Below are 17,952 nucleotides of genomic sequence, written 5' to 3'. Positions count from 1 at the left end.
CGGAACCCGGAGCCCCCATGGTCCTTCTAGAGGTACCCACTTGCATGGACTCGAAAAATAACACCCCTCACACCTGTCCTAGCTCCTTTAATGACAAACCCTGGGCCCCTATTAACTCCTTTCGACCCCGCCCCCTGTGTAACTCCAGACTGACCTAGTCTCCCAGGAGTGCAGCAGGACTCTGACACTGGGATCTGGCTCACCGACTCTCCTACCCTAACCTTGGGTCCCTAAGTGGGGATCCCTTAAGAAACAGGGAGCAACTGCTCCCGGGCTTGCCGACCTTAATGATCCCCCTCCCCGGCAGTTGCTTGCTGTGCCTCCTACAGCTTCACAGCTGGTCTTGGAGGTGGGAGTTCTAGTTCCCACTCAAAGCCTTCCTGGTCTGTGCTTTCAGCCAATGCCTCAGTTTACTTAGTCGAGCAATCACTCTTATACTCCTTGCTTGTTCCAAGCTCTGTCCCAGGCACAAGGGCGCAAAGGACGAATCAGACCCTTCCCTGCCACGGAGAGGCTGCCAGTCTTTCGGGGAAGCGGGGAGGTGGGGCTGGGCAGGACTGGGGAGCTCAGGCCTGACTCCAGGGACAGCTGGGCTGGAAAAGAGGCTTATTGATCCCAGCCCAATCGAACACAGGATGCCTAGTCAAAGGGCGATTTAATTAAGAAACTATGAGGCTCTTATTTACCTGTTGGCACTTGCTAACTGTGCAGACAGCTGTCCCCAGGTCTGTGCTGACCCGCAAACACTGCCGGGGGCCTGGGGAGAAAGCTGTGCCACAGACATCTCTCTTCACTTGGCCAGGGGAATCCCAGCCCGGCCGCATCAGAGCCAGTGCGTGGTGGGGAGGATGTAGAGGGGCAAGGGCAGGGCCAGGACTTTCTTCCAGGGATGGGAGAAAGCCAGGGGGAGAGAGAGGCACAGTTAAGGCAGAAACAGAGGCAGAAACAGGCAGAGACAAAGAGGGCCGGAGTCAAGGGTCAAGATGACACCTTCTTCCAGCGATGGATCTGCGTTATTCCTCTAAATTGAAGCTAGTTCCCCTTCAGTCCCAGAGTAAGTCAGAGATCAGTGTGTTTCAGTGTCCTTGGAACTCTGACCCGCGACAGTCTCACCATCAACCGTGCGTGAGGTGGCACAGCCTGGTGCAGCTCAGCCTGGCTCCTGTTCAGATCCCCAGGACCCAGACTCTCGGAAAGCTCCACCCAGCCCCAGGAGACGATGAACAAAGAAAGAGAGACCCCAGAAGCAAGAGAAAGAGATGGACAGAGAGAGATGGGCGTTGTCCTCCCCAGCTGGGAACAATGAAGGGAGCCAAGAGAGAGGCCTCTCCAGACCTGCCTTCCTTCCAGCCAGATGTCCTGCCCTCTTCTCCGAGAAACCTTCCTCCGCAGGGGCAGCCGCAGGGCCCAGGATGCCCCCGCTTTCCTGTTGGTGCTCATCTCATTTCTATAAAAAGCACTGTTACCCCATCCAGGGCTTCTGGTCTGCTCCCCCTCCCGCAAGGTCTAGATGGCTTTCAAAGGGCTAGGAAAGGAGCTGGGTCCTAGAATCCCCAGCCCACTGGGCATGGACTCCCTAACAAAGGCTGGGTTGGGGTTCTCACTGGGGTAGGCACAGAGCCCCACTTGGGGACTCCCCCAGGCTGAGTCCTAGAGGCGGAGGCCGCAGTGGGACCTGCAGGAGTGGGTGGAGAGACGCAGAGAGACACAGGGCTGCTACTAGGGGACAGGTTAGGTAACTGGGAGCTTTGATTGGGCCTGGCCATGGAGGATGTGATACAGGAAGAGTTACCAAAGGCTGGAGTGGAGAAGGGTACCATCAGTCCCCTAGAGGAGAGCAGAGAAGACAGGCAGAGGGGCTCTCCCAGCGGGAGAGGGACTGTCCCAAGGTGCTCCCCACTGTTCCACTTTAGGATTCTCACTTAGATCCCTGATGACACCCCACAGCCCAGGCCCCAAGGAACGCCCCTCCCTTCTGTATCCTAAGCAGAACATAAAAGTCCCTGCTGTCACTTCCCCTTCACACTGTGAGAAGGCTGGCATTTGCGGAAAGCCCAGAAAAAACTAAGAGGCCAACACAGACCGGGGAGGGGGGGTTCCCGCTAGAAGCAGAGAGGCAGGGTTGGGGGAGGAATTACTAAGCAAGCCCTAGCTTCTTACCCACAAATGCCAACCACAGACCTTTAGCCCATCTCAAAGCCTTTCCCCCGCTCCACTTTTGAGCAGCCCCAGCCTTCCTCATTGCCGTGTACCCTCTCCTTTGCAGAAGAAGGCCTCTAGCCCCATGCCAGAGGAGCTTTGGTGGCTGCGGCTGGCGGTGACAGGCAGGAGCAGTGCTGTTCAGTGGTTAAGATTGAAGGCTAGAACCAGCTTGCCTGAGTTCAAAGCCCTGCTCCACCACGGATGAGTTACCCACCTTCTCTGGACTTAGCTTCTGTATCACCAAATGGAAGTAATAATTGTCCCTATACCTTTAATGCCTCAGGGTTGGAACTCTTGCTTAGGCTGAGAGGAAGGAAGAACTGGGCTCAGAAACGCCATGCGGGAATGGCTAGAGGATGAGCTGGGCTAGGCAGGAGAAACAGGGAAAGAAGATCTGAAGCCAAGTTGGGCCTATGTTCTTACACCTGGCACTTGCAGGCCTTAGGTCTGGTCCCGCTGGGCTCGGGAAGGGGCCCAAGTCCAGCCCCCAGGCCTTGGTCCAGGTTGGCACACCACCAGGCTGCTGGCCAGGCCTGGAGCCTCAGCATTCCCAGTGGGCTGGGCTGCCATCTTGTGGCCACACCCGGAAACTAACCTAAGCAGGGCCCTGGCAGACCAGCCCCGGAGGGCAGCGGGGCTGTGACCCTAGGCAGTGGGGCTGGCAGGTGTCCCCCGCTTAGATCAGACCTCCTCCCTCCGGTGGGCACGGGCGCTAACATAGAGATGTCACAATGGGAAGTTTATGAACTTGGCCACAGGATCTGTAGCTTGAGCCATGACCCTGGTATTCACCCAGGCTGGGCCAGGGTGGGGCTCCTTCTCGCAGGCTCCGGGGTAGGGGCTCCCAGAGCTATGGGAAGCCTCAAAAGGAGCTGGAGCAAAGAACACTGCTGGGGTGTGGGCAGATGTCTAGGGCAGGACTGCTGGCATTTGGACCAGATCCTTCTTTGCTGGGGGTGCTGTGCTGAGCGTCCTAGGGGCTTCCTGGGAGATTTAGCAGGCCTCTGTCCACTAGATGTCATCAGAAGCTCCTTTCCCAGTTGTGATTATCCAAAAAAGTCTACAGACGCTGCCAAATGTCCCTTGGGGTCTACAGTTTCCCCCAGTTGAGAGAATCGCTGATGTGGACAGATTGGGCGACAAACTCTATGTTTGCTGCTTGCCAGCTGGGTGAACTGCTCACTTCACCTCCCCGGGCTTCTGACTCTTCATTTGCATAAATGAAATGCTACTTGGTGAGGGTCAGATAAGATAGTCCTTCACGTCCTCTCCTTTCCTTTCTGTTTTCCCCCTTCCCTATGGCTGTGTGAGCCCTCAGTCCATCTCTCCCTCATAGACTCCTGCCCTTCCTCAGCCTTAGGGTGTCAGTGTGGAAGGAGAGAGAACACCCACTTCCTTGGGCCTGGCTTGGGAGAAGGCAGGGCCTCCACCCCTCTGTCTGCAGGCTGGGGATGAGGTGAGGAGGTAGAAGATGACGGAGTGTGGTGCAGGTATGTGAAGGGGGTTGGGGGCACATTTACGTGTTCATTCCCAGCAGCACTGGGCAGGGGCCACTGATGTCCCCAAGAACTGGCCAGAGACTCATGGCTGTCCCCGGGGGCTCCTGCCTCGGCAGCTCCCTGTGTGTGCCCTGCACCATGCGGGTGGACACCTGTCTGTGGGTCAGCCTGCAGGTGGACGCAGCCGGCAGTATGCAGGGCTGGGTCTGAGTGGCGTGAGGCCAGGAGCCAGGACATCAGGGTACTCACTTTTTAAAAAGAGAAGGTAAAAAAGTGTTGGGGACAAAAGTAAATATTTATTTAGACCTAGAAATCAAGACCAAATATAAATGTTTAAAATCTGACAAATGCCACATATATCCAGAAATCCAGAAAAAAATCTTATTTTTACTAATTGCCTGACATATCTATGTAATACTTTTAGATAAGTTATATTTATTTGAAAGCATTGGGCCACGGATATAGCTCAGTGGCACAAGTGCCTGCCCGCCAAGCACGATGTCATGAGTTTGATTCCCGGTATCAAAAACAAAAAAAAACAAAAATATCTCATTTTCCTTGCTATTTGAAAGCATTTAGAATGTCAAAAGAACAGTTTCCATCTTATTTGGCTGTTATAGGATGATATTCAGTTAATAAAACATTTATCTTATATAAATGCATCAAAGATGACTGAAAATGAAAAATTTATCACCCCTCATATATGACTACTTTTCTCTATGCATCAAGAGCCTACTTTCTTGTTTTGTTATCTTTTAGTTTTGTTTTTTGAGATGGGATCCCATAAAGCTGCTGTTATGGTTTGAATCTGTGTGTCCCCCCAAAGCCTCAAGCGGCCAGGCTTGAGGGGCAGGCTATTACAGTTTGAATATGGGTGTGAGAGCTGCACCCGCCCGGGAGTGGATAGTTTGCATATGTAAGGGAGAGGAACAGAGTGCTTGGGACATTCCTCCCCCATTCCGCCCTGGTGTGTGCTTGTGGCTTAGCTGTGTGCTGCCGCCCTGAGATGCAGCCTTTGCCATGTGCCACTCTGCCTTATAATCTGCCAAGTGAGGATTGAAACCTCCACAAACTGTAAGCGAAATAAACCTTTCCTTTCTTAATTTTGGGCGTCAGATATTTTGTCCCAGCAACGAGTGAAAAGTAACCAAGACAGTTGCCCAGGGTGGCCTGGAATTAAGATCAACCTCAGCCTCCCAAGTGGCTAGGATTTCAGGAGTGTGCCACCATGCCCAGCTAAGGACTAGCCTTAAATTTACAGCTCCCTGGGTGGTTATGACCAGGTACCAGGTAAGGTTAGTGCCTACTGGAAATGCACCAGGATAGGGATAATTAAAGATGCTTTCATTAAATGTGAGGGACCCAGAGTGAAAAAGAAAAAAGATCTTAAATAACAACAACAACAATCAATGGAGGTCTCACACTTCCTGGTTTCAAAACTAGGCACAAAGCTATGGTAATCAAAATGGTGTGATAGTGGCATAAGGGTAGACATAGATCATTGCAGCAGAGTTGAGATCCCAGAAATAAATCCGTACATTCATGGACAGTTAATTTTTTGGCAAGAGTCCCAAGATAATTTGATGGTAACAACAGTCTTTTCAGTAAATGATGCTGGAACAACTGGGTATCCATGTGCAAAAGGACAAATTGGGACCTGTTCTTCACATCACAGAAAAACATAAGCAATGGATTAAATTCCAAACTAAAAACTTAAACCATAAGACTGAACACTTGGGTCAGGTAGTGGTTTCTTGATACAGCATCAAAACCACAGGCAAAACAACAGGACGGAGAAGGGGAAGGGAGGGGGAGGAGAGACAGGTGAGACAGGGAGGAGGAGAAGGAGGGAGACGGGGGAGAGGAAGAAGAAAAGGAAGACAAAAGGTAGGTAAATTAGAGATCATTGAAATAAAAGAAATGTGCTTCAAAGAAAGTGAGAAGATAATCCACACTTAAGAGAAAATATAGCACTAATCATGTATCTGATAGGGTCTAATATCTAGAATGTGCAAAAAATTCTCATAACTCAGCAATATAAAGACAAATAACTCAATTTTTAAATGGGCAAAGGATTTGGATTGCCATTTCTTCAAAGAAGGTATACAAATGGCTAAAAGGACATAAAAACATGTTCAATGTCAGTAGTCATTAAGGAAATGCAACTCAAAGCCACTTTATACCTACCAGGATGGTTATAAGAAAGAAGACAACAAATGTTGTCGAGTGTTGTCGAGGGTGTGGAGGAATCGGAACTCCCATACACTGTTGATGGGAATATAAAATGGTGCAGCTGCTTTTGGAAACTTCGGCAGTTCCTCACATATTTAAATATAAAGTTATGCCCTGCAATTTCCATTTTAGATATATGCTCAAAGAGAATTTAAAGTATACATTTATACAGAAGCCTGTGCATGGATGTTCACAGAAGCATTATTCATAATAGCTAAAAAAGTAAACAACCTAAATGTATACAAAGTATTATGGTTTGTGTCTAGATGTCCCCCCAAAACCTCATGAAGTCATGGAGTGGGCTTCTAGAGTTTCTAATTGACTCTCATGGTCCAATGCTGGTATTATGGGTGTGAGTCCTATACCCGCCTCGGGGCAAGTAGCTTGCGTACAATGTAAGGGAGGGAAAGAGGCTTGCTTGCCACTCCTCCCCTTTTGCTCTTGTTGCTTTTGCTGTCTTTGGCTGCCTTGGACTGCTGCCTCTGTGCCATGCCACCCTGCCTCAGAGCCAGCTGATTACGGACTGAAACCTCCATAAACTGTGAGCTAAATAAACCTTTCCTTCCTTAATTTTGGGCTTTGGGTATTTTGTTTCAGCAATGAGAGAAAGGTAACCAAGACACAAGGGAATATTATTCAGCCATAAAAAGGAGTGAACTATTGATATGTGCTACAATGCAGATATGTCTTATAAACATTATACTAAGTGAAAGAATAAAAGCCACATACTGTGTGATTCTATTAACATAAAATGCCCAAAATAGGCAAATCCATGGAGGTAGAAACTAGATTGCTGGGTGCTAGGGGCTGAAGAAAGTAAAAACAGTGGGGAGTGACTGCTAATAGATGTGTTTCTTTTGGGTGATGAGAATTTTGGAGAATTAGATAATGGTGATAATTATACAACCTTGTGAATATGGTACAAACCACTGCAATACACACTTTAAAAGGGTGAGTTTTATGTCACATATTATATTTTAATTAAAAATTGGGGGAAAGTAAAAGAAAATTAGCCAGCCAGGTGGTTCCAAATAACTTGCCTATGCTGAGAAAAGTCCCAGTTTGTGTTGTCTCAGAGCCCTTACCTGGGACCATTGAACTACTTCATTTTTGTTTTTTAATGCTTTAAGTGAATTACTAAAGAATTTTAGAACTGGGATATACACTTCTTTTGGTACTGGGGATTGAACCCAGGTCCTTCAGAGTGAGCTGTATTTCCAGCCACACTCCCTTTTTTGAGACAAGATCTCCATAAGTTGCTAAATTCTCTGGGTTGGACTTGAACTTGCAGCCCTCTTGCCTCTGCCTCCCAGAGTACCTGGATTACATCTATGTCCACAGTGCCTTTTAAAATCAGCACTTTACTTCACAGAGAGAAAGCTGAAGTCCAAGCCAAGGTCCAGAGCTGGTCAGTGGCACGGTCAGGCCTCCATCCCAGAAATCACATAGCCACTGATGCCTTCTGGACTCGCTTACCCTTCCCCCTGTGAAAGTCCCAGGTGGATTCAAACCCACTGTGAAAATATTATCCAAAAAAATGATTACCCTACAAATGATCCTGCACAGTATAAAAACAAATATTACACAGCCTCAAATCTAATTTTTTAAAATAGCAGTGACTTGTGTGCAGGCGGTTTAAATGTTTTGCAGATGAGAAAAAAACTGAGCTAGAACCAACTTGTTCATCATTATCACATCATCAACTTCATCTTGATGTTCCTCCTCCTCTGCTCAGCTCTCTGCCTTCCTCCTCTTGCTCCTTTTGCAGTCTTGCCTACCCCTTCCCACCAGGCTGCACATTCTTAGCCTCTTCCTGTGACAGTGGTTTTATAACATCATTTTCTATGCAGAGAATAAGCGAGATCATTCAGTCTTTCCTTCAATATGGTTGATCCAAACTTGTTTTGTACCATTGATAATTTCAGGATGCTTCTTTCAGACTCATAACTTGATTGGAAATGTCATGTACGCTATTAGGATGGATGTCACATTTGGGGAAACCTCAATCAAGTTTCTTTCCTCTGTAGGCTGTAAGAATTCAAGTCATTTTGAGTTTCTCATGTGGTGATAAATCTTAAATATTTTTAAATTAATAGGTTGTATTTTAAAATATGTTGATGTTGTTGAGGTCTGGTTATAAGGGCATGTTATAAATTTTATGCTATCTTTGTTAATGTCAGTATTTTATATTGTATCAGTAAAAAATTAAATATTTTCCAATATGTTTGTACAAGTCCTCTTCCTTATTAATTAGAGTATGCCCTACAATTTTATTCAGAAGTTATCCCTCTCTCTTAATAAATTACCTTTTGGTATGATTGTCTTCTCAATGTGAAAACCGGTGATATTATTGTTCAAGACTACTGCTTCTGTTTTATATTCAATTTATTTAAAATATATTCCACTCAACCCAAATGAAATGTATTCCTATAGATAGGATCTCAGTATGCCCAGAAATGCTACCAAACACATGGGGAAGTCAGAATTAAAAAATGGAATGATCATAAGTGGATGTCTTAAAGTAATTTAGTTAATAAATTAGAAAAGAAAGTAGAACACATGGACATATTTCTAGGGCTCCCCTGAGGGCTTTGGAATAGGCTCGTGGGAGGCAAGGGACCTAATCTCTGTTGTCTTCATGGTATATCAGCGTGAGGTACACTCCAGGCACAGAGGTGCTACTGTATGGACACATATGTATAAGACACACACATGTGCATTAAGGGCATGGCTTCGTGCTTCCCAATCCAGCCAAGGTAAAACTGGCCCGAAGGAAAGGGATGCTGTGGCTACACTGCAAATAGAGTTTGCCTCAGGGACAAGAAGGTGACCTGAATCCCATTCTCTATGTTGTGATTTAATCTCCAGCTGCTCCCCCCACCCCACTTTTCCTCACTTTCTCTTTGGAGGCCACAGAGCAACAGCCACAAACATAATTTCTAGAAACCTTCGGCCTGGACTCAAATCCTTCCTCAAGACCCAAGCTGGCACAAATAGATGTCAACTCTGGGAATTTTCTAATTAGAGTTTCAGGGTGAGATCTGAGTAACCCCCAAGTTGCTGGAGAAACTGAATATGGATTAGGAGAAGGTAAAAGTGAGAAGAGAAAAGAAGGGGAGTGCAAGGAAAAATGGAAGAGGCTCCAATCCCAGCTCCCAAGCCCACTGGCTGTGGTGCAAAGAGCTCTTCTTCCACGTGTGAGCTTCCCAGTGTCCTTCTGTGCATGCTGGGTTGGGCTACAGCTACTTTAAATGAGGTTTCTGTCACTGTCAATTCAGAGTGTCCTGGCTAAATGCATTCCCATTCCTCCTCTTTCTGAGGCCCCATCTCTACAACAGCATGTATTAGTCAGCTTTCCACTGCTGGGACAAACCCCCAACCTACACAGCTTCAAGGAGGAAGGGCTTATGTTGGCTCACGGTTTCAGTGTATAATTGGCTCCAAGGTGGAAACGTCATGGCAGAAGGGCACAGCAGAGCAAAGCTGCTCAACACAAGCTTCTGGGAAGCAAAGGACAGGGCGACAGAGGCAGAGAGGAAAGCGCTAGGGTCCAGGTACAGTCCCTAAAGCTATGTCTTCATGACACACCCAGCCACACCCAGAGGTGTGCTTTACTCATTTCCTAGGCAACTCTCAAACCAATCAAGTGGACCATTAAGATTAGCCATTACAGGCACCACCCAGAAGCAAATCACAGCCTGAAGTCATCATGGCTCTCCTCCTCACTTCCCTAGGGCTTCCATAGTCAGGCTGCTGTGAACAGTTACATAGGCTGTTCACTGCACAAGTGTACCTGGCTGAGCTGCGTGGGGACTGGGGTCCTGCCTGCTTCCTGGTTGCACAGCATGAACCTTGGAGTGGGACAGCTTGCCCACTAGTGAAAGGGCACCCTTTTCTAATTGCATGCTGACTCCCTATAAGCTGGGGCCTCCTTCATGTCTACAGTTGTTTTTTTCAATGCAGAAACTGCCTCCTCCACACTTCGCTTGATCACCTTCTTATTCCCATCTCCATCTCTTCCACCTTTCTTTCCCTTACAACACTTCTCTATCTCAAGCCGTGTTCCTTCCCGTCCATTCTGCCCACCCAACCTGACCATTCCAAATTACAGGTCTATTCATGTCGTTGTTCTGCTTTGGTTTCTCTCTGCTCCCTGCTGCTGTCAGGGTAAATCCCAAATGAGATCCACTGTGCCCCTGCCTCTGCCTTTCCCCCTCACCTCTGGTCACACCCCTAGGACGTCTTTGTTTTTCTAAGGCACAGTTTTCTCTCACTCCAGCTGTTTGTACTTGCTACTGTCTCAGCTTGGAGCCCCCTGCTTGGCCTCTCTTCTTGGCCAAGTCCTGTAAGACTCTTATTAGAGGTTATCTGCTTGTCCACACCTCCAGAAGACTGGTTTTAGGAAACCTTATCTGCTCTGACCATGGTCCTGTCCTCCATCATAGTCTCAAAAGTCGGGTGGCTCATACGGGCAGGAACTGGGTCCAGTGGTCTCTGTTTTGTCCTAGTACAGAAAGAGTCAAAGGGGGCCTCCAGGGAGTGTGTAGCACTGGGGGCATCGGGGAAGCAGCCAGGGCATCCTTAGTAACAGAACACTCTGCGGGGCTCCTTGGGGACACTGAGGGGGGCAGAGACTCCTCAGGATAGACAGCAGGTCCTAGGTGAGAGGTGGCCAGTCTTCCTGGCATCCTGCCTTACCTGCAGTGCCAAGGGGCTGCCCACCACGTGAACATGGACCTACAAGGTTTCAGGAAAAGGGTCTTCAGGATGAACGTAGGTGGTGCTGAGGTCCTGAGTATGTGAGTTGGGAGGAACTTTTGCAAGGCCACCCCATCCTTGGCCTGGAGACACAGGAAGGCGGAGGTGTCTGTGTGCGGGTGATGTCCCTCCATGGGCACTGTGTGTCGTCTACTCTTGTTTCTCAGGACGAGCTACAGTGGCCTCCCCTTTAGGAAGCCCTCCTCAGCACCTGGGCTAAACCAGAGGCCCCTGCTCTGCTCCAGGTTACGGTCTGAAGACAGCACGTGTGTGACCTTGCTCATACACCAGCCTCTCCCCATAGCCTCTGGGATCCCGTCTTCTTAGGACATGGGACAGGCCCAGGATGCTCTAAGTGTGGTTACAGACTGGGCGGAGCAGCCTGTCCCGCATGCTGGTCCCTACTAAGCTTCACCTCTCATTAAAAACCTGTGCAAGCCACACTGTGCAAAGCTGCTCCCTGTAGGTTTTCATCTTTGTGCTGTGAGCGCCTCTCGCATCTTGTCTACCTGCAAGGACTGAGTGACACCTGGGCCATGACCTCCCGGTGATCCTCTGGACACACCTAGGGCCACGCTGTGAGCGTGGAGGGACATGATTGCGTTGCATAGGCTTTAGGATCACCAGGGAGAGCTTTTGAAAAATACCAACAAGTGGCCTGGGTATCTGGGAAGAGACGTATCTGAGTCTCCAAGAGGAGGGGACGGGCACAGATTTTGAAAAACTACGCAGATCAATCTAATGTGCATCCTTCCACGAGAATCGGACTTGTGCGTGAAGTCAAGGTCGAGAAACTCCAACACATGGCAAACTGTCTCCCTGCAATCCGTCTGCTGTCGACAGGGGTCGCTGCGAGGCAGCTGACCCAGCTCCCGGCATTTCCTCCAGCCCCCGCCACCCCCACCCCGGAAGCGGAGCCACCGCGGTATAAATTAGCATTTTTATTTCCAACACCTGAGCGAGCGAGCGCCCGCGGCTCGCGCACCTGCCGTAAAAACATACAAAGTCCCTGTTGCACCACACACCATGCCTCAGAGATAAATACAGCCCTAGGGGCTCCTGCTCTGGCAAAGCAACTCTTATTTACAGGAATAGATTACAAAAAGTATTACAAAAAGTGGTCCTGAACCGCGGGATGGGACGGGGTGGGAGGGGGTACAGTTACACCTGTTCCACTTGGGACTGGCGCGCACCTCTCAGGCGGGTGGGAAAAGGTGGACATCGCGAGGGCTCCGGAAGGTAGGGGCCGAGCCCCTAAAAATAACCTGGGCGTGGTGGTGGTGGGGTGTAGGTTTGCAAGGGTCTCAGTCCCCTTGCTGGAGGCATCAAGGGAAAGGAAGGGCCTGGCCCTTGCAGGACAGCTGTGCCTCGCCGAGAAACCCCAGGCGGCCACCGAATGTCCGTTTTCCTGCGTGGAAAATGGGCAGCGTCCTTGCGCTGGGGCCGGGGGGCGGGAACGCTTTTCAGGTGACCCGCCCCTCCTGCCCCGGGAGGGGTCGCTTTTAAAGCGCGATTGGGAGGAGTGGCATTTAAGCTCAACCTTTTGGGCTCGAGGGACCGTAGGGCACCATCCTTCGGGAGGGCATCACGCCCCTTAAAGCACCTGGTAGATCGGGTTGGGGTTCGCGCCCGCAGGACACTGCGAGGCGGCGTCCGGGGAAGGGGTGGGGGCGCCCAGCTCGCCCTCGTTGGGAGTGGCCGCTTCTTGCTGGCTCGGAGGCGACTCTGGCGGCGCGTCGGCCTGCAGGAGCTCGGGCGCGGCGGGGCTCTCCGTGGAGATCCTCTCGACAATGCTGGACAGGCAGTCGAGGCTGGACACTACTGCCCCCTTCCCAGGCCTGGGTTCTGCACGGGGAGTGGTGAGTTCGTGAGCAGGGGTTGAGCTGCGGCAAGGTCCCATCCCCGGTCCCAATACTTGGGGGCCAAGGGGAAACTGAGGACCTACCAGCCTCCGGGACGATCTAGCCAGCGAGAGCGCGGGGTGAAAGGGGAGGGAGCCGCACGCGCAGTATTTCATTCGGTGCCCCGCGACCCCGGATGCATGTGTGTACAGGGAGGGGCGGGATAGAGTTATAGGGAGGCCAGGACGGCTTCCGGGGGGACACGCGAAGGAGGCCAGCGCAGGGCGAAGCCGGGAATACGCACCGCTGGGCGCCTCGCTGTAGTAGGCGCCGTCGTAGCAGTTCCGCCGCCGGGCGCCACTCGGGGGGCCGCTGTAGTCCATCTGCAAATGGCAAGGACGTCCCCAGTCGGGGCAGGGAGACCATTGGCGGCCGGAGCACCACTCCCTGCAGCTGCCCCCTCCCCCCCAATGGTCCCAGCCACAATTCTGGGACCAGAGAGGCAGAAGCCAGCCAGAGCTGGGATCGGCGGCATGCAAGACCAAAGCGAGAGTGGACAAACACTTAGTGGCACACACCTGCATTTTGGAAATAGGGATATGTGGAGAAAAAATCATACCTTCAGGTCGGCATAGCGTTATATATTAACGTCCCAATCGGGCGGATCGTGTTTGTCCAAAGTTTTGGGCTCTCCCAGTCTCCGCTGCCCAGGGCACGGGAACACACTCCCAGAAAGGGTCCCCCACCCCCAGGGCCAGTTCCCAGCGCTAGGAAACGCGTCGCAGATGTCCGAAGCGCTGGTTTCGTCCCCGCACCCTCCTCGCCTGGGTCCCAGCCTTACCATGCCGTCGGAGCAGTTGGAGCGCGGGCTGGACGCGTCCGAGTCGCCGCTGTAGTGCTCGCCTCCTCGGCCTGGGGGCAGCGGGCCCGGCGCATAGAAGGCGGCGGCGCCAGGGGGCGCGGCGTCCTGGTCGCGCAGCAAAGCCTGCAGGCCCTCGATGTAGCGGATGGCGTTGCGCAGGATCTCCACCTTGGGCAGCCGCTGGTTCGGGTTGCTGGACGTGCAGCGCTTGAGCGTCTCGAAAGCTTCATTCACCTTGCTCAGGCGGCGGCGCTCGCGCATGGTGGCGGCCTTGCGGCGGTCTGCGTTAGTGGTCTTGCGCTTGCACGCCTTGCAGGCCCACAGGAGGCAGCGGCCCGCCTGGTGGTGCCCGCTGGGTGCGCGCACATGCTCGTCCTCGCGCGCGCCCGAGGCTGGGTGCACAGCTGCGGGGAAGTGCGAGTGCTCCTCCGGCTTCAGGAGCGCGCCCACGTGCACCAGGCGCGGGTCCAGGTCCTCGAAAAAGCGCAGGTCCGGGGAGTCGAAACACGGGTCGTCATAGAAGTCGTCGGCTGTGGCAAAGGAACAGAGAGAGCCGTCCGGGCCGGTCAAGTCTACGTCTCGGAGCGGCGGCGACAGTAACTCCATGTCCCAGCGGGAATGGTGCGGTCCTGCTCTTGTCCAACCCAAGCGGCAGGAGTTGCCCTGAACTTTCTGCCACTCCGCCGCCCCACGGTGCGGTGGCGAAGTGCCGGGGGCTTGAATGCACAGCAGACCGCCCCCCACCCGCCCAGTCCTGTCCCGCCGGATGTGCGGCGAGGAAAGTGGCGGCGGGCGGTGGCGCCCTGCGGCTTCCCCACTCCCAGCTCCTCGCCAGGCGCCCGGGGCGATTTATCCTTAGTAGCCTAAAAGCCCGGGAGCTGGAGCGGGCGGCGGGGGGCGGGGGAGTCCGAGGCCAATAGGAACGCGAGGGGCGGGGCCTGAGGGTCCCCAGGGTGGCCCCGGGGCCAACGAGCTCCCCCCCCACCCCAGCTTCGCGGCACTAGAGCTCGCGCTCCGGCCCCTCCCTAGGCAGGAGCGAGACGGACTGGCGGCCCGACAGGGCTGCACTTGGCTGTCGCACACACCCTTTCCAAGCCCTCCACACCCGACTCCCGCGTCTGCTGGGAGCGGGAGCGCTCGCTGTGCGCTCACCTCGGAGTTGACCTGGGACCACCTCCCTCCCCCCGATTTGTGAGAAAACCAGGAGGAGGACAGGGATAGGAAAACAATCAGGAGAGATTTGGAGGGAGACGCAACGAATAGGGCAGAGACGATGAGAGAGACCCCCAAAGAAGCCGAGGGACAGCAGAAAGCTAGTCAGAGGGGGAGAAATGCCTCGGGGTTCGGTGAGCCTGAGACAAGACGAGGAGATGGTGACACTCAATCAATCTCTGCCCTGGAGTCGCTCAGAGGGCCTGGGCCCGGCCCATCTTCCCTGGACGCTGAAAAAACCAGTCTTGTGAACAGCAGTTGGGAACTGGCGCTAAAACCTCGTGCTATTCGGCTCAAATTCGGATCCTGCCAGGTCCAGGCTCGGAGAGAGGGAGTAGTCTCCCGCTCACCTTAACCGCACGTTTCCCCTGCTGTCTGGTGCCAGAAACTGGGAGTGGAGGCTGGGTTGAAACTCCCTTCGCCCAGGGCTCAGGGAGGCCAGGCCTTGCGCTGTACGAGCCAAGGGAAGTGTTTTTCTTGAAGGTCGCAAAAGCCAGGACCTGGCCTGAGGATCTCCCCTCAGAGTGCGGATCTCCCCTCCTCTCTCTGTGTTATTTTGTGGAAGTCACATTTCCTTCTGGAACCCCAGTTTCCACTTTATAAGTTCCGGGGACGACAGCTGTCTCTTGGGGTAACTGTGGTGGTGAGACACTAAAGAGAGGGAGGATGTGGAGGCCCTGGTGGGGTGCAGGGCTGTTGTGGCAGGGGCTGGCCTAGGTCCCCAGCACCTGCAGCAGGCATTCCTAGCAAGCTTGGCCCTTGTGGTGCTGAGCCCTGGCCGGACCCTTGGATCTCCAGGCTTGGCTCCTCTGGACGCCTCAGTTGTACCTCTTCCCTGCAGGCTCACTGGAGCCTGTAGTCCTCCACCCTCGCCTGGTCTCCCCTCCTGGACTCCGAAATTTAAGCAAGAGTGATCTCTGTGGCTTTTCCACTAACTTCCGGAAGCCATCCTAGCTGGCTTCTCAGGACCCAGGGACTCTCCTTATCATCTCCAGAAGGCCCTTTTGGAGCCTTCTTCTCTCTGGCAGCGGGGGGTAGCACTGAAGTTGCCCCTTCAGCCCACTGTATCAGCTTTGTTTATTGATTTGGCACAGTTACCTGGTATCCACTCTATGCTAGGGACGGGCTCTGCCTGCACGGCACTTACCGTGGGGAAGGATGACAAACAAATAATCACGGAAGTATACAAGGTCAGGGGGTTGTAAATTCTACAAAAACAAATAAAGGAAGACGAGGGGACAAAATGATGACGATTATTTCACTATATGGAGCTAGGTACATCTGAGCAGAGACCTGAATATAAAGAGGCAGAAGAGAAACCTGGCTCCAGAATCAGGAAGGAGCATGTACAAAGGTCCTGGGACAGTTTAAAGCCCCAGTTTTAAAGCACAGAAAGGAGGCTGATATGTCTGTGGGTCATAGCTGGCTTTAACTTGTCTCTCCGACTTTCATGTGAAGCTATGATGCCTGTTGATGATTCCACTTAGCCTAACCTTCTTTCCTTTCTCTCAACACTCTGGGCAGGATCTTACCTCACAGCCCTGTACTTGCTGCTCTAAGCTTATGGTGCTCTCCTTTGTCAGCCCATGATTGGCTGCTTTTTATCTATCAGGCCAGCTCAGATGTTGCTTCCCTGGGATGAACAGAGTGAGCTGGGGAGAATGGTGGGAGGTGGGCCACAGCAGGCGAGAAGGGATTGTATTCTGAGGCAGAAAGCCATTGGAGGCTTGAGCAGGAGAAGTAAATGTCACTGCCCAATTTATTTTAACAGGGACACACTGGCTACTGGAGGGCAAGGGCAGAAGCAAGGAGACCAATCAGAAGGCTATTGTGAAAATCCAAGCAGGTGATAGTGCCGCCTGGATTTGGGTGGCAGCAGTGGAGCTGGTGAAAAGTGGTACAATTCCAGATGGATTTCCAAGATGGGGCCAGCAAAACGTATTCAGGATGGATGTGGACCGGGAACAGGAGAGGAGTTAAGGATGACTCCTGGATGAACAGAGTTGGGAAAGAGCTGATTTGCAGGTGGCAGATCCAGAGTACAGTTTGGGTGAAATTTGAAATTCATTTAAACAACCAGGAGGAGGTACAGAATAGGCAAGAGAATTCATGTGGCTGAGTTCCACATGAATGAATTCAGAGGGGAGTGTGATGTCAGTTTGAGAGATGCCTTGGAGAAGAGCACACTTCCGGGTACATCTGGATGGGCCATCCAGGCATGACCATGGGGACTATGTCTGGTCCCTGACCCCATCTCTGGGGCTCTTCTCCTGATCTGTGCCTCCTGAATGTCACGAGCTAAGTAGATTTCCTCGGCCATGCCCTGCCACTATGCTATTTCTGCCTCGGAGCCAACTGACCGGGGACTGAAGCCTCTGAAACTATGATCCAAAGAAAACCTCTCCTCCTTTAAGTTGCAGGTGTAAGGTATTTGGTCCCAGCAAGAGGGAGCTGAGTAACACCGGAGGTCTGGGCACGAGGAAGACCCCATCCTATCTCGAAGACATCTCCTAAGTCCATCCATCCCTAGTGTCATTGTCCTGTACTAAGCTGCCACACTGCTAGGCTGGATGACTCCCATAACCTGCCTCCTCACCTCTCACCCACCCTGGCCCCTGTAATAATCCAATCACTACACAGCAGCCTGAGTAATCCCTTATAAACATAAGTTAGATCATTCCACTCTTCTGCTTTAAACTCCCACCTCCTTCTTGTTGCATTTAGAAGAAATCTCGTCTCCTTACCCTGTTTATAGGACCTGTAGGACCTGGCCTTGGCCTTTCCTTCCAACTCATCTAGAATTGTTGTCCCCTTCAATGGTCCCATTCCAGCCAGCCTGACCTCATTTCCTTTCAGCACTCTGGCCAGGATCCTGCCTCAGAGCTTTGTACTTGCTGCTCTAAGCTCATAGCACTCTCCCCTGGGCTCTGCCCAAGATGGGCTGGTTTTCACACATCAGGTCTCAGCGCAGATGTCTCTTACCATGCCCGCTCAGGTAACTACCTCCCTTACTGCAGGTCACCCCGCCCACTTCCTTGGTGACACTGACACTCTCTGATTTTCTCTGTCAGTTTGATCATTGGTTGACATGGAATTAATCATGAAGGTGAGAACGTTTAGTTCGTCATGTTTCTAGAAACCATCACGGTAGTGGTTTCATAGTAGCAACTTGATAAATATCGAAGGAAGGTGTGATCCAAACTCTTTGGATCTCTATGCATATATTTGAACTTTGTGAATCATGAGTGGTTTTATTTCTCCAAAACTAGCCAGTCACACACCTAATTAGATATATATGCTCTTCCCACACCCACCTGTGTGGGGGATGCCCCTTTGTGTTGGGCAG

At 51.9% G+C, this 17,952-nt stretch overlaps 1 protein-coding gene across 1 annotated transcript; it reads right to left on the bottom strand.

The window, feature by feature from the left end:
* Window positions 1-11,617: 11,617 nt before the first annotated feature.
* On the bottom strand, window positions 11,618-14,234 carry Myod1 (myogenic differentiation 1). Its single transcript, XM_005380390.1, has 3 exons — window positions 13,374-14,234; window positions 12,837-12,915; window positions 11,618-12,536 (listed from the first exon to the last, which is right to left on the bottom strand). The coding sequence occupies exons 1-3, from the start codon at window positions 13,998-14,000 to the stop codon at window positions 12,286-12,288; spliced, it is 957 nt and encodes a 318-aa protein (XP_005380447.1). The 5' UTR covers window positions 14,001-14,234; the 3' UTR covers window positions 11,618-12,285.
* Between the last annotated feature and the right edge of the window lie 3,718 nt (window positions 14,235-17,952).

This window comes from Chinchilla lanigera, unplaced genomic scaffold (genome assembly GCF_000276665.1).
Source record: "Chinchilla lanigera isolate Chin_1 unplaced genomic scaffold, ChiLan1.0 scaffold00013, whole genome shotgun sequence".
In the NCBI taxonomy this organism is placed as follows: domain Eukaryota; kingdom Metazoa; phylum Chordata; class Mammalia; order Rodentia; family Chinchillidae; genus Chinchilla; species Chinchilla lanigera.
The sequence above is the reverse complement of the archived record's forward strand: the minus strand, read 5'-3'. Positions and strand labels throughout refer to the sequence as shown.

What these genes read in the sequence shown, in the direction of transcription:
- Myod1 (XM_005380390.1), bottom strand. Translation starts at nt 14,000, where the DNA reads ATGGAGTTACTGTCGCCGCCGCTCCGAGACGTAGACTTGACCGGCCCG. An exon ending in CCAACTGCTCCGACGGCATG is followed by an intron (nt 12,916 to 13,373) that starts GTAAGGCTGGGA and finishes TGCCATTTGCAG; the next exon opens with ATGGACTACAGCGGCCCCCC. An exon ending in CTACAGCGAGGCGCCCAGCG is followed by an intron (nt 12,537 to 12,836) that starts GTGCGTATTCCC and finishes CTCCCCGTGCAG; the next exon opens with AACCCAGGCCTGGGAAGGGG.